A 16,219-nucleotide genomic window follows, 5' to 3' on the forward strand; every position below is an offset into this window, starting at 1 on the left:
GCAAACACTGGTTAAATTGTCTTTTCCCTTTTAGGAGCTCCATGCAGAAGACAACACCAGGTTCTGCCAGAAGGATGACAATGAGCAAACATCCTTCAGCGACCACAACCCGCGGCACGAGCCCAAGGGGGGTTTCCGGAGCTCCTTCCGCAAGCTCTTCAAAAAGAAATAAGCAGCCCCAAAAAAACATGCAGGCCACAGCCTAAGCGCAGCAGTGCTTCCCCAGGTCCCTGAGGGTGGAGACAGACAGCGAGGCCCCGAGATGTCCCCCGACTAACACAGTAGGCGGAGGGGTGGGGGAGAGGAGACTGTCACAACTGCCTCACAAACGCGTTCTGCTCTTCCTAGCACAGGGGAGGGCCAGGCTATGGGTTGGAGCAGAGCTCAGGCAGCAGGTCCAGAAAGCACAGGAACTTGCTAGCTTTTACCCCTGCCTGACTTAACTTTCCTCAGTTTTGGAAAGCTTGAGCCAAATCCCATTATCTTCTCCTCCCCCTCATCCCTCAACACTGCTTGATTTGCCACACATCTTCGCTCTTCCAAATACAAGCCAGGCCTAATTTGGGCTCACCCGCAACAAAGGGATTGCCTTTGCAGCCTTGGCATCCTGGCCTGAAGTCTGAAATTCCCCTCTTTCCTCCGCTTTCCAAAGAAAAACCACCATCAAAGATGTCTTCCAGGAGGCCAGCTCACGCTACCCAGTTGGTTTGAGAAGGACTAACAAGCAACAGCTGAAGCACCTGGGCTTTGTACTGCTTCATCAGCATCACCCCTTTTTTTTGGACTTGCATCACTCCCTGAAATCCTCCTCCACCTTTTAATCAATGCACCGTTGTTTTTGAATTGCCTCCTCCTGTATGAATCTCCACTCTTGCTGGAGACCGATGACCAGGGCCTGCCACAAGAGACAAAGACTCTCCTCCATTCTACACCTATGGTGGATCGATGCTGACACTGCAGCAGTCAGCCAGCTCCCCATATGCAATACATCTTAAATACTCTTTGCTAACTCTCTTTTGACCTGGCACCACCTTACAAGCCCAAGCACATGAAGCACCCTGCTGTGGAGTAGTTCTTCTATAAACAATTGAGGCATTAGGGCAGGAAAGCCAATGGTGCCCCAAGTTCAAAGTTAGAGCATTCCTTCATGCACAAGGATACGCTTCTCCCCACAAAGTGGTACACATGCCCTCCCCACATCTCAACATGACAAACCCTTGGCAGCACCGTTCTTTGTAGAAAACTACAGATTTTGTCTTTTTAGACGATATGGAGAAAAACAAAGCCCTCTGGTGCATTATCCATGCCACACCCCAACAGCTCGTTGGTACAGGACTGTGACATTAGCTTAAGTTGGGACATGAGGAGGGCAGTTTGAAGAGGAAACGTGGTTTTACCACCCTCTTTTGGCAGGGTTGTGACACTGGTCTATCGTAAAGGACAGTTTCACCTGAAAAGATTGTGAACTATCTGCATGGGGCCTCTGGGGAGTAGGGGTGCAAGGCTGTGAGATTAGGGGCTTGGGACTAACACCACCTCAGGGTGACTGAATCTGGTGCCGAGAAGAGCACCCACCGTGCTGTATGGCTCTCCAGGCAGCGGCGATGGTACAGGGAGGGCAGGGAAGAGGTGTCCTTGCCGCAGCGGCCCACCCCCTGAGGCAGACCCAGGGCCTACAGCTCTCCCATAGTGCCAAATGAAAGCATGTGCCATCTGCTTTTCCTCCTCTGTTGGGGAGGAAGGGGTGGGTAGGAAAAGGGTTATTCACACCTAAAACAAACAAAACCCGTTATTTATCACAGTCAAAGTTTTTCCAACATTTCAAGAAAGCGACCAAACTAAAACTTCAGAGATGAAAATGTCACAGATGATGCCTGCCCCATAGATTTTACTAGACCCAAAATAGCTGCCAAAAATCCACCTCTCCTCCTTTTGAGGTGAGGGCGGGGGAATATATCCTTTCTTTCTTTGTTTTGCATCTTTTGGAAACTATTCTGGGAAGATTTATTATTTATAGTTTTTAATGACAGAAAGAATTCCATCTCTCCATTCCTCACATTCTCATTAAATTACAAATTCTCTGGCCCTTCCCAACCAGAGCTGCTCCACACTGAACAGCCACTGCATCACCAACACACCCCTAGAACTTCACAGCTCTCAGTCAGACAGTGCATAGCCCAGAAAGAAATACATAGTAAGAGTCAAGTATTTGTAACTGAGCCATTAGCAAAGCCTGCTTGTTCTGCAGAGAAATCAGCCATGGGCAGACCTACTTGTTTGTCCATGGACCCAGAGTTTTATCAATATGGGTGAGTTTCCTTCCCCACATCATCCCTATCCTGTCATGCTGAATTTACTTGCTGAGAATTATATTATTTGGATTTTGAATTTTAGTCCACTGTAATGCACTGATGCTGTCAAGGGCTCTGAGTCTTGTGTCTTCGGGTATCATACATAACAAGATCTCTGTCCTTCACAGAACAAACTTGCTCCTCACACTTGCCAGACAGATGCCAGGGTAGAAACAGCACAACAAGAAAAAGCTACGTGCTAACATCTCCTGGGTGAGGAAATCCTTCTAGAGTGGCAGACCTTTGCTTGTAAAATGCACATGGATTTTAGCTTCTGTTTTAGTGATTTAAGGCATGGTCAGAACTGATGGTTATTATTTCTCTCTGATCCTGTATGAGTTCTTACTTCCAGGCCTATATTTATCATTTGAGATATCCTGAGTATTTCCTTGTACCTGCTCAGAACTTGCAAAATGTAAATAAAACAAATGAAAACTGCTCAGCACCACAACAGAAACACAGCCTCTTGCAGGATCTGACCCAACTTCACCTTTAGTATGTGTATGTACCCTGGAATATTTTTCTTCCTGTGCCAAATAAATGTTGCTTTTAAATAATGCTGCTGTCTCTTTTACACTGAATCAGACATAAGACTGCATGCATTAAAAGAAGGAACGTGTTTCCTAAGGCCCTTTTGGAGGCGACATCATGACAAAACCCTGTTCCCCTGAGCACACAGACTCACGTAAGAAGACTGTTTCCACACACCTTATTTCTAGGCTCCAAACCAGAACTCAGCTAAAAAGTTCTTGCTCTCTCTAGACTTCTGGTCAAGATCTGCTCCTGCTGCTGGTGCAGCTCAGTGGGACATTTCTTCAGTGCCACTCTCCATCTCCTCCTGCTGCCACTGCTACAGACGTAAGCCTTCACAAAAAAACCCACAAGCCTAATCCACTGACATACCCAACACTGTAATCTCAACTATCCAACTCTGCAAGAGATCTTAGTGCATTCCTGTATGAATAACAAATATGTCACGTATCAATTCAATCAAGAATAATTTTTAATGATTCCCTCTTTAATCAAGGGGGGCAACCTCAGCCCTGGTGCTTTTGCCTTCCCGTGTCACATAGCACCTGCAAGCACGAGTAACATCCCTACTACTGCTCCCTGCAGCCTTGCATCCCTTGGGACAGCAGTCTCAAAGATAAGAATACACCAGCTGAGCTTGACTTCAACAGCAGAAATACAGTTTGACTCCTGTGCACACCTGCTGGGGTGTTTCTTCATCAATTCCCCTTCAAACACGTGGATGCAGAACATGCCTACCAGCTGCTGGGAACAGCCAACGCCTGAGACAGCCCCCGAGCAGACACGCTCTCATCGTGGCTGTGACTGTCCTACATCACCTCTCCACAGCTTTACTCCCTGCTTAAGGCAGCCACCTTAAATTCTCCCCAGATTGCGATTAATTGTGATTAACTTTGACTGTCAGAGCTAGCCCAAGTTTATCCTCTCACCACTACATTCCTCTGAGACAACATAACTGAGGCTAAGTTTATAACAACTTGGGCACTTTCTCCTACTTTCTTTCCCAGAGTTGCAATGTATCACGGCTTCCTCTACATGTTCTTCAAGTACTTTCACCTCAGTACAGGTTATGCAAATATTCCTTGGTAAAGGCAGGAACACTGCAAGATGTTCCAAGGAATCCAGTTCTTTTTTCCAGACACCACACAAGGTATTTTGGGCCCTTTGCTCATGCCTGAACAGGAGAGGAGCTGGGGCATTTGTAGCACCGTCTTTGGCCGCTGTTAGGGTTTGGAGGGGGTTGGAAGGTGGATTAGATGGAGGAAGCTGCCATGAATATAAAGCAGTTTCTACTTGCAAGTGGTTTTCATTTACTGACTCCGCTCTTTGAAAGCATGTTTTGTACGTTGCCAGATACAAGCTATTAAACATACCATCCCTTTATTTAGTATGATCTTATTCAACAAGGAGACAAGACACAGGCTCTTAGATGAAACCAACTAGCTAAAAAAGTCACTCAGCAAAACTGAAGCAACAACATTTACTCACTGACTGCAGATCCTGCGATGCAGTAAGTTGTAACAGAAAGCTGCAGAGCAGGAGTTACACCTACAGAAAATAATCCTATGGCAGAGAACACAACTAGAAGATGCTGTCATTATCAGGAAGCCATGTTGTGACCCATATTGCACACACACCTTGCTTTCTACTCCATCCAGAGTACCTTCTGAGCAGAGGATGCTGTATGTTAGCATTTTACTACCCTAAACAAAACCTACATTTCTAGCAGATTCACAGGTGTCCTTAATGTCAAAATACACGGTATTAAGCTTAAGGCAGCCAGTCTCAGACTACCAAGACTTTCAGCATATCTTAAATATTCAGTGTACACTTCTGGGATACGTAAGGCTTTTTTATTATTATTTTTAGAACATATCTTTTAATGCCAAAACGTAACAACCACTATGAAATTTTCGCTTAAATGCATTCTGAATACCACTGCAGACACAGCATAAAAAGGTCATCCTACAGACAGACAGGTACACAGGTCATCAGATGTGCCAAAGGAAGTTTACTACTTCTCTTTTTCTGGACTGACACAGCTTTTAGCATTTAGTCATTTTGGCAAGTAACTGTGCCGTTAAACAAAGGCAAAAGTACATGTATACTTGAACAGACTTGTCGGAACCTAAAATTAGTTCTTCTCACAACCAAAAAAAGGCTCATTCCACCGTAACTTGAATGAATGTGTCCAAAACAATGCCGATAACATGCACCCCGATCATCTACCTTCCTCTAACCTTGTAAATATTACAGATGTTCTTTTCATAAAAGGCACATTTGGCAGCTACTGAAGTTATCATGCATCTGGGACATTTTTCCCCCTTTCCAACTTTTCAATCATCTGCTACATGATTTCACATTTGCGTGCCAGGAAGTCAAAAGAAGTGACTTTCTCTTTCCTTTGTTTGCCCTATAATGCTGCAGCAGTTGACAACTCAATTCACTGTTTTTTCTTAAAGGCAAAGGGGAAATTCACTCACAGTTGACAGAAAAATGCACTTAAAGGTGTTGTTTTAGTTTTAAAGGAAAAAGGCATGGAATTTACAAACTAAGTTAAAAGCAGTTTTGGCTTCACAACTATATTGGGCCACATATTTCTCTCCTTAACGAATATGAGCTTAAAAGGTTCCAGCCCACGCATCACCTGCGTTTTAAAGTTATAACTCAACAACTAAGAAGGGTATTTCACACCAGGGGGCACCTATAAGACTTTTCAAACTTTTTAATATCATCTTAAAACAGCCTTTTTGACTAAGCTCCTACTTGCTGTCTGGAAAGACATTAGCATCCAGGAGAAAGTCAAGGAAGGATTTTTATATCCTGCAGCTAAATGCACTGCTCATGGCAGCAAAACATTAAGAAATGTTTTAACTTTCTTGTAATTTTGTAACAGAAATATTCACGAATGCGAGTTTTTTTCTAGTTGAGCTTAAATTGCAGTAATACTAAAAATACCAGTAACAGACACTGCCTTAGTAAAATGCCATACTAGCAACTGGACAATAGCCACAAAGAAGTGAACTGACGTTAATTATAACACGCTGGCTTCTCGACACAGACTGCTGAGATGCAAATTTGTGCAAGCATATCTTCAGGTTGAAAAAAGCTTCCATGTATATAACAAAACCCTCTCCCAGAAGTACAATAATCTACTGACCTCAGTAGTGGTAACTCCAGTGACACCACTGCATTTGAATCAAAACCCAGCTGAACAGAAAGCCTGATTTCAGATATATATTAAAAAATAATTAAACATCCAGCAATTGTCAGTCTAAACCCTGAAGTACTTAAATCCAATGCACTAGCATAGATTTATTCTTTCTGAGGCAGACCTCTCCCTCCCTGATTTAAGAGGGGTATATTAGAGAAACAGGTTAGAGATGGTTTCTTGAGAAGGGAGCACTCAAACACTTCCATGGTACGGATCCGTAAGTAGGACAACATTCTCTGCTAGCAGACAGTTACAGAAAACCTTTGCCTGAGGTGCTGAATGTCACGACAGGTACAGGTAGCTTGGGTCACCAGGCAGCAGAGAGTTGACTTTCCATACGGCACACCAAATGGAAGTAAACACACCGAGCTTGCAATACTGGCACTTCCAAAGTCTCAGAGAGCTTCTCTGGGCTAATACACAACCATGGCATTCTCTCTGGAAGAAAATGAACAAACCTAGATGCTGCTGCTCTAGACTACATATGAAGTAGAAACCTTGAGGTGACAAATTGTTAAGTACCACACCTATAAAGTTTTGCTGACCTCTGTAACTGTTCAAGCACTTCATTCTCCTACTGTGCTGACACATTTTGCTGTTGTTTTGGCTGACTTAGAGCCACATATCAGGCACTCTAGAGATATACAGCAACTCACCCAAGCCGGCTGCTAGCCTCCACGCAAGCATGTTTCTTTGTCCAGGAGGCCACCTCATCATCCCAGGCCACACCAGAACATCCAATGTCATTTACCCAGGAGCCAGACAGCATTGTAAAAATTATTTCGTTTTCCATGTGAAAGTATTGTCGCTAATGCAAACATGGTCCAAATAAAAAGTCATTGTAGATTAAATAATCATTAATGCAAATGAAACTGTCATGAGACAAACCAGGGGCTTAGAAGTTGTACTCAAATCTCCTGTCCTAAATGCAACAGTTTTTTTCTCATTCTTTCTTGTTTGCAGCTGAGTCGACACCATGATTTATGCACTGTATGACTGACCTGTTCTGCTGGGCTCCAAAGCACATTTAAGCTAGGTTCTTGCACATTGGCCATTATCACCTGTTGTCCAGGTATCCCACCAATAAAGGAATTTTATCCTCAAGCACAGAGATGCAAGACAGCATTCTGCCCATTTCACAGAGGAAAAGAGAGGCCTATTGACATTCAAGAAACGTGATTAACAGGATCAATGTGAGATCCTCCTCTTCTAGTGGAGGACTTCACCAACTGATCATTCCTTTTGCTTGGTCTGTCTTGACTACAAATTTATCAAGAGGGAGAGATACAGATCAGAAAGTCTAACTTTAAAGAACTTTCCCTGGTAATCCATGGATGAGCCAATAATTTATATGACATTTCCAACATTAACAACATTTTCAACATTCATGTTGCTTACATCTGAAGAACCAATAACCTAAATCACACCTCCTATAGCTTGAGGGTTTTTACCAAGGTCCCATTTAAGAACGTTCTCCTCTGAAGCCAAGGTTTAGAGATCTTCATTTTTTTCTTCTTTGACCAGAAAAATATTCCAAAGCAAAGTCGTTAAAGACATCAAAGAAAGAACACAACTGACACATTTCAACATTTGACCATGATGAAAACTGCTGTTTTTGTTGACGGAATCAGAACACTTTCTGAAATGTAAAGACCACACAAAAGGATCAAGGTGCATTGCTCAATGGCATTGCAGAAAGCATTAAAAAGGTAATTTCTATCATCATTCTACAACACCATCCCTAATGACACAGTTTTTTAAGATGCATCCTGCTTCCAAAGAAGAAATGTGATAGAATTTTACTTTGACCCATGAGCCACATTAACTGTAGATGAGATACTTCACACTTCACAAACATACCGTAGTGGAGATTATAGAGCTTCTTTTCTTCAAGAACTGGCATGCATTACTGTCAGTATTGTCTAGAATTGAACAGTACATAGGTTTATGGATAATCCATGTCATGATACTTATGCCAGTACATGTTCTGTCATGTGTATTTCAGACACAGAAAGCTTCTGTAAAGATTAATATAAGTTTGAATTTCCCTAGCAAGTGGAATATAAGAGGTCTGAGGAAATTTTGTAATGTGTAATAGTTCACTTTGGGAGTAAGCTAGCTTCTCAAATATTACTAAATTATTACTTTGATACACATGCCAAAACTGACTTCTATTTAGACTCTTACAACTCAAGTACATCGACTGAACTAGGAAAAATATGTACCGCAATGTGTGCTTTATACCCTTCAGTGCTTACCTGAAAAGCTGAGTTGTACATTTGTCCGTGTAATAATTTAACGTATGTCAGCCAAACATATCTGTATCTTTATTTCAATTAAATTAAAAACAATCTGCAAGTATATTTATGCAACATTCACTATATACACATGATTTATGCAACTGCAAGGCAATTCTATGTATGCTGATTAATCTATTGTTAGTAAAACATGACAATAGCTATGGAAGTTGGCCAGTGAGTGCTCCTTTTCACAAGTGACTCTTTTCATGGCATAACTGAAAAAGAATAGCTACTAGCCATGAAATGGATTATCAGTAAACCTTAAAAAGAACATGACATAACCTAGCAGAGATTAACAGTCTTCTAAATGTAGTAGTATATTTACTTCAGATGATAGTGCTGCCTTTTTTTAAAAATTTGCTGTTGTTTCAATGATGTAAGACTTTCATCTGCTCTATCTAAAGAAAGCAATAATTAGACATTATGCTTCCTGGCAAAAATTTATTTTTGAACTGGCACCATAATATTTCAGAAAATAATAATAAAGTACCTCTTTGGTGAAGCCTAGGTACCCCCTACTACTCATTGTAACAACTTGTAAACAGGACCGCAATACAGTGCTATGCCTTAATTCTAACTCGGTTAGGTACCACAGATCTTCCTCACAGTCCTTCTTATAATTTTAGGAAAGTATTTTAAAGCAGGGAGTAAAGCAAAGGAAAATTAAGAAGGATATAAAGTTCCCTGTTTGAGATTTAAAAAAAGTGCATAATGTTTTCATTCCAAAAACTGTGCCACTGTATGGAACTGATGGATACAAGACTGTTTTCCTTCCTGTACTGGGCATTATAGATCATTACACAAACACAGTCTCTGCTCATTGGCCAAAGAAGTCCCTCAAGTCTGTTTTCTGGTACAATCAGTTGTCCAATTATCTTAGAACAATGTCCTGCATACTAAAAGAAGAATAGCAAGTTAACCGGTTTTTCACTAGAATGTCCATTTTTGCAATTCCATTTCTGTACACTGCATTTCCAATCCATTGGAGAGTTTTTAGTGTTTGGCATACACATCCCAACTCCTTGGCACCACCAGGTTCAGTGCATCCATTGCCAGCAACAGACGTAGCACCAGGAAAATGTGACTCCCAGCGCAGGGGACAGTTCAGGAGGAGTGGGCATTCTCCAGCAAGGGCGGTCCGTCTCGATGCATCGATGGGTGTGTGTGCTCCCTTTTGTAAGTTTTTGGAGGAAGCTTTGGGATATGTTGAGAAGTGCTTTGTCGTGGAGGAACAGGTGGTCCAGCAACAGAATGGAGGTCCACATCTTGTTGTATCAAAGGCGGTGATGGAAGATGCCTCCGCGCTACATGTGGGGAAGGTGTCTGAGGGGGAGGGGGAGTAAACGGAGAGGGACTGTTTGGGAAAAAGGTGTTACCAAGTTCGCTTTTTCTCCCCAGTGGTGGAGGTTGGAGGTGTAGTGGTGAGCTAGAGAAAACATCTGGAGTTCGCACAGGTTCTCGTGGTGGTAACACAGGAGGGCTTTCAGGGGGGTCAGAGATGCAGGTCCGGTCAGGCACTGAGTACCTTGGTGAATACACTTTAGAGGTTGGTTGCCTAGGAGGGATTGCTGGTGGGCTGTCCAGGTGCGCAGAAGTAATCTGAGGTACGCAAACATTTCATTCAATAAAACTTTAGAGTGGTAGCAAAAAACAAGACCCTGCTGTGAAATGGGAGCAGAGCTCCTGCCCTGCAGATTGCTCTATCCGGTTAAGCAAAAGACACAACAAGCAAGTGCACTATGAAGATGAGGAGTAAGGAAGCAAAAGGGAGTGGCGGTGCCTGAAACAAACATGTTTCTCAGCGTGATACAGACAGAAAAGACAAATGGACCAGATGTGCAGGAGGGGAGAGCACGGGTGTATCAATACATGACTTAACAGCAAGGGATGCAGGGAAGAAAGATGCACTGAGAGGGGAAAAAGGCAAGCCAAAGAATGATCAGAGAAATACTTTCCATGCTGGTTCCGGATCTGCCTGCTGGGTAGGTCTGGGTATATTCCCCTGCCTCCCCGGTAACAGGCACTTAGGATGGGTAATAGCACCAGATATTTCTCCAAGAAAATGTGGAAAAGGGAGAGGCACATGATGCTGAACAGAGGAAAAAATGAACTACGCGCAGAAGATGGAACTAAGTAGACACGATTACTGAAGGGAATGGTTCCCAAGCTGCAGCCCACAATGACAGTTTCCACCGCCTTATTATGTTTATAATGTTTTCAATTGCATTTTGATAGGAACACAACACATTAAAGCCTGCTGGCTGACAGCAGAGTCACCTGTAGTCTGAAAAGGACATCTTGCTGAAAGGACATGCAGAAGCCCTCTCTAAAGCCAAAGATATACAAAGTAATTCTGAGTGGAATTTTCAAATCTACCCAATTCTCTGAAGCCATCAACCAACTCCCGCTGAAATCACGAGAAATTTGACACTGTCTGCAGCAAAGGCTAGATCGGATCCCAATGTTAACGGAAAATGCAGCAATGGCTGAAGCAGGCAGACAAGACAGGTAATCAAGGGAAAGCACTGAGCACCACAGCATCAAGGGTACAATATTCCAATGAATCTTTTCAGGGGACTAAGGTATATTCATCGCATTCCATCATTATTTTTCAGTTCTTTACCCTGACACACACATCCCAAAATGATGCTCCGGGACAATTATTGCAGATGGAAACATCTACCTGAAGCTTCAAGTTCTAGCAGACAAAGTGAGAGCCTCATCACAGTGAATTTGTAGGCAAGACAGGAAGACATTCTTAATCCTAAATTTAGGTCTCATCTGTTAATTCACTGGTTTGGGATCGGGACATAGAAAGGCTGAGCTGTGCAGGCCTGAAATACATGGCTGCTTACTGTTTCACATACAGTTGTTAAAAAATACACATATTATCTTTAAGAGTTCCTTTTCTATCATACCCTTCCCTCTTCTCCCAGAAAAACGCCTGTTTTTCGTCTTACTTACTTTTGATGGGGAGGATTCAGCTGGGGCAGATTCCGGTCTTCTTCGAGGAGGAACTGGAGGGGGAACATGAGCTTCATCTGAATTTTTGGTAAAGTTTATGGATGACACAGAAGCAGATCCTAGTGGGCATAAAAAGAAAAATCCTGATAATGATGAACTTTTGTTCGACACGGTATATTTCCCTTATCATTGTCAATAAAGATATCATTAAAGGCAGCATGCTTTTACTTTAGTAAATTACTTGTTTGTAAAAAGCAGCATGGAACAAGAAGGTGTTAAATATACAGCTAAACAACCCTCTGTCTTGCACATCCCAACCAAACTGCTTTTCTGAGCTGCAATCATCTGTGGCCACCAGTTCCTGTGCTTTCTTAAGTAATCCTTAAGACCAAAACCCACACCACAAAGTTGTCCTTGTAACACAAAAGCACTAAAACAATACCCTGAACCTGCAGTCAGTGGGTCAATCCAACAATGAAGAAATATCTTCTTATGAAGAAGTATTTGGGAGACCTAGTGAGGACACTCAGAAGTGCCACTGCTCTGCTAAGCAACCTTTGCTTTTTAGCGCGTCACTTCACCCCCTTGTGGCAACCAGCTCAACAGGGCACTAACCTTGTATTTCCTTTGACAGCCCTCTTACACGTACAATATGAAGTATTGAAAGCATACCATATAGTACAATCTTCCTTGTATGTTGAAGACAGAAGAAAAATAGGTGCTGATTGGTTCTGATGCATTTATAGCAGGGCAATACTGATTTTAAGACATTCAGGAAAAACATCCGCATACCCTGAAGCCAATTTGCGATAGCAGACAGCAAAATAAGGCACCCGCAGAACATTCATTTCTATTCTTATGGGTCACCATCAAACAGGTACTCACTGAATACATTCAACACACGTATATATATGGCAGCAAATCCCACAGCTGTTTAGGACATACATGAGCAAGAAAGATATACCTCTGCCTTTCTGTTTTGACAGTCTGTCCCAAGAAATGTAATACCCAGCATGTCTAATTCTGTTCAGTTTCTCCCTTTACAGTGAAAACTTATAATAAAAATGGAGTAAAATGCACTCAAAGTTTTTGCCTCTGCAAGGAGACTAAAGTGGCTATAGAGACAGTCAAGACTAAACATGGTTTTACCTGTTTAAGACCACAAAATCTAATACACAGTCTTGGCAGACTATCCATTTTCACCTACTTGCATGAAAAGGACTGGAAGGATCTGAGTCAAATACACTGCAGGCATCTGTTGTACTCGAAGTAGCAGAAGCAGGGGGTGGGGTCAAAGGTGTTCGTGGAGAGTTTGGTGCAGATGCTGTGGTTTCGGTCTCACTCTCTGGGATGCGACTGTAACTAATTTTTCTTGGCTCCTGTTGCAGGGGTGTAGGATGTCTCATGGTACCTGGCCTTGGATTAGATGGGCGAACACCTGGGGACTTGAGAGGATAGTTGTACTTTTTGGGCTGAAATGACAAAACAGAAACAAAGCGTCACACAAAATCAAAACACACCAAACAAAATCAAAATGCCAAATAAATCACCTCTCTCTGAAAGACAAATGTAAGCATTTGGGAGGGGGGGGAGAATACTAACAAATCTTGGTGGAGGCTTGACATTTCGTGGCTCTATCTCTAGGGACTTGTTGAACAGATAATCTGTAAATTCTGTCTCCATGCTGTTTCCCATTGGATTCAGGTTTTCAAAAAATCTCTGAAATAGAAGAAGGTAAAAAAAAATTACATCAGCTAAGCTATTTCTTTGGTGCTTGTTTCTATTGCACAAGTGATCCCAACTGCTCCATAGAAGAGAGAAAACGTTCAAGTCAGAAGCAGCGATAGATTTTAAGTTAGTAAATGCTTGTTGCCAGCCCTCTGATGGACATTCCTAGTGCTATGCTTGGCCTGAAGAAACAACTGTGCTAGTACCATAAATATTTTCTGCAGTGCAAAAAGCAGACCAGGTTAGCTTGAACACCCTCAGAAGTTGTACAGCCCATCTCTACATTGATGCAGGGGAAGACTGCTCTCAGAACACATTCTGTCAAACCCTGAGGAGAAAAAAAATACCAAGAGAAAATCTTGCAGTCTCTTAAGATAAACAGTCCTATGGCTCTTTGAGAATACATAGCTGAAAATACGTTTAAAGAAAAAGGAGAAAGAAAAGCAAGCAGAGGACTGCTTAGGGAGGAACACACAAACCAAGGAGAGCAAGCACACAAGGGGACAAAACTGTGAGCATCATTACCAATACATGAAGTAAATGCAGTGTTATCAGGTAAACCTGAAAACGTAAAGGAAGAAGAACAAGGGAGGAAAAAGACAACTGGGCTCACTACAAGCCAGTGACAAACAAAGGCAACTGAGTGAAGGACAGTGAGAATCTGGCAGTTTCTGTTACTGTTTAACACTGACCAGTAAGATCTATCTACTAACACTCCAACAGCTGAAATTAAAAAAAAAACAACAAAAAAACAAGAACACAAAAACAAAACATCAACCCCCCCACCAAATTGCAAGCATTGAGCTTTCTGCCTTCTCTTACAGACTTGACAGAGATTTTATGGCAAGCCTTCTGCTCATCTCTGATTCAGTCTCTATCAGCTGATGTTATCACGACAGAAGTACCTCAACGTGTGGACACATGGAAATAATGCCACTTACCCTGATGTCAAATTCTACTCTTAAACAGTATGGCTGGTTCTGGTACTGCTGTATCTCTCCTGTTATTTCAGCTACCTTTCTTCTCTTGCTGAAGTTTATAAGTTCTTTCCCATGTCGCTTTAGAAATTCAGGGTTGCCTTCTTCTGTTTTCAAAATATTAGTTAAGTAAATTCCTAAGGAGAACACAAAAGAGATTCTAAATATGTAATACAAAACAAGTGGGAAGGCACATGGCTGGAATACAAAGAATTCTTAAAGAACTTAATTTGTGGATTTTAATTACTTAGAAAAATTTTCAGTTGGGGTCAATAAGTCACAGCTCATTTTCAAATAAGTCAGTAATTTAAATATTTTAATATGCCTTCTTGTGAACTCTGACTTTTGCATCAAAATCTCAAGGTTTATGTATCCTCCCATTGTTTAGGAACCTCACACAACTGAACACTACTAGCAATTTGAAAGACAAAACTACACTGAACTGAACTGCTTTCTCTCAACTATTCTGACGGAACTCAGCTCTACTCCACCAGAGATCGCAGCTAAGCCCAAAAAAAGTATTTATGTGTTTTATTCTTCTGTTCCACTCCTGCCCTCACAATTACATCAAATCATGATGATTAGAGAGAGGAGTTCATCTCAAGTTCATGAATGACCTAGCTGGAACTGTCATACGACTCTTCTGACCACAGCTTGAGAAGTAAATAGAATTATTCATGTGTCATCATGCTAACCTCTACTCATCTCTGAAGCAGGACAGAAGGTTTCTTAGCTAACCTTATCTTTCTCTGGAGAGCTCTGGAGTATATGTTTCCCAAATTTGTGAAAGGCCAAAAAAGCTATCAACACCATTTTCTTTCAACTGTGAAGTCTGTGCTGGACAAGTACAATGTACTGTGAATGAAAACTGCAGCAAATGTCCAAGCAGCAGCAATACCTTTTGCCTAATTTCATAATTTGCTAAACTTCAGAAATTCCAAGCATTCTACTTGAAAGAACTCCTCAGTCTGATGATCCAGAACATGGTTCTTTACCAAAATCTATTTTTATTTCTTGAAGTTCTTTGGGAGAATGTGGGCGTGTTCCCTTCTTACCTGCTAGTAAATATTTCTAACGTGCCCACCTTCCATTTAAGTCACAACATTTCAAACTGCATTTAAAGAAAAAATGAATAACTATGTAATTAAGATATTCCAGGTATACTTATTCTTGCCACAAATAACATATGCAATTATTAGCCAATTTAACATTTCTTTCACATACAGGCAATTAACAATTTCCTTTACACAATCAGTCCTGCTGCTAGTTTAAGCAAGCCAGGGAAAATGCTTTGATGTCTGGGCAGCTGAAATTCAAACCCGAATATCCTGTTAAAACTGAATTCTCACTATTGTTCATACTTTTGTTTAGTGCCTCAGCTCATTATTTTCCAGACGCTTATGCATGATATAGCTCGTTCAGAACCAAACATACTTACCAAAAAAAGGCACACAAGGAGGATTAATGGACCTGAGTTTTGCCAAGTATTTCTTATAGTGATCCTCACTCAGTTCATAAGCTTCTTCCAAAATCTTCTTCTGACGACTTGGAATTTGCTACAGAGAGATGAAACAGGTTATTTGGAAAACCAGTGTAATGGCGTAAGCCAGCAACAATACTGAGAGTAAGCATCTCCCACTGATATTTAAGTCAGTGACCACAAGGACAGTGCCCCACCATCTCAGGATCTTGCTACCTTTTTCTGCCTTTCTGGAGTGAGGATTGATTTCTTTCTTCTGAAACCCAGAAATAAAAAAACAACTCTTACACCCTAATTGATTCGGTTGTTGGGAGATTTACCTTCCTTGTTCCTTCTTTGAAGGACATGCCTACTGAAAAGGTAAGCTTTCAATGTAGCTAAGGTGTACTGCATTACACTTTCATACCAAAAATGGAGAACATTTCATCACTGTACCTCAAATGTGTGATCCAACCTATACACTGCTGCCGAGTTCATTGCACTGACAATCTCAAGGACGCCATTAAAGTTGTTTAGCTCTTGAAAAACTTGCAGGATCTCAATTATTCGGCTCACTACAATTACTCTTTCCTCTAGGTTTTCTGTTTCTACAATACATCTAAATAAACAAGAACATTTGATTTTGTATTGTAGTGTTGAAGAGTTTTCCATAAGAAAATATTAAGTTGTAACAC

General features: G+C 41.6%; 2 protein-coding genes across 6 annotated transcripts in view; one reads left to right on the forward strand and one right to left on the reverse strand.

Moving 5' to 3' along the window:
• The window catches only part of ARHGEF33 (Rho guanine nucleotide exchange factor 33), a 31,692-nt gene extending 25,826 nt beyond the window's left edge, over window positions 1-5,866 (forward strand). Inside the window, exon 16 of the mRNA XM_083831700.1 lies at window positions 35-5,866. Coding sequence (XP_083687826.1) covers window positions 35-172 — 138 coding nt within the window. The 3' untranslated portion in view covers window positions 173-5,866. The remainder of the gene's footprint in view (window positions 1-34) is intronic.
• Window positions 1-16,219, reverse strand: part of SOS1 (SOS Ras/Rac guanine nucleotide exchange factor 1) — a 59,876-nt gene that overhangs the window by 1,987 nt on the left and 41,670 nt on the right. For 3 of the 5 annotated variants that reach the window (XM_083831687.1, XM_083831688.1, XM_083831690.1), the window contains 7 exons: window positions 15,981-16,143; window positions 15,504-15,621; window positions 14,030-14,202; window positions 12,963-13,079; window positions 12,568-12,832; window positions 11,361-11,479; window positions 8,402-9,995 (listed from right to left, as the gene is read on the reverse strand). In XM_083831687.1, the coding sequence (XP_083687813.1) occupies window positions 9,501-9,995; window positions 11,361-11,479; window positions 12,568-12,832; window positions 12,963-13,079; window positions 14,030-14,202; window positions 15,504-15,621; window positions 15,981-16,143 (1,450 nt within the window). In that variant the 3' untranslated portion in view covers window positions 8,402-9,500. Of the gene's footprint in view, window positions 1-8,401; window positions 9,996-11,360; window positions 11,480-12,567; window positions 12,833-12,962; window positions 13,080-14,029; window positions 14,203-15,503; window positions 15,622-15,980; window positions 16,144-16,219 lie in introns of those variants that run through there. The other 2 variants (XR_014582575.1, XM_083831689.1) reach the window with 1 other exon arrangement.

This window comes from Anser anser (assembly GCF_964211835.1).
Source record: "Anser anser genome assembly, chromosome: 3".
Taxonomy (NCBI): Eukaryota; Metazoa; Chordata; class Aves; order Anseriformes; family Anatidae; genus Anser; species Anser anser.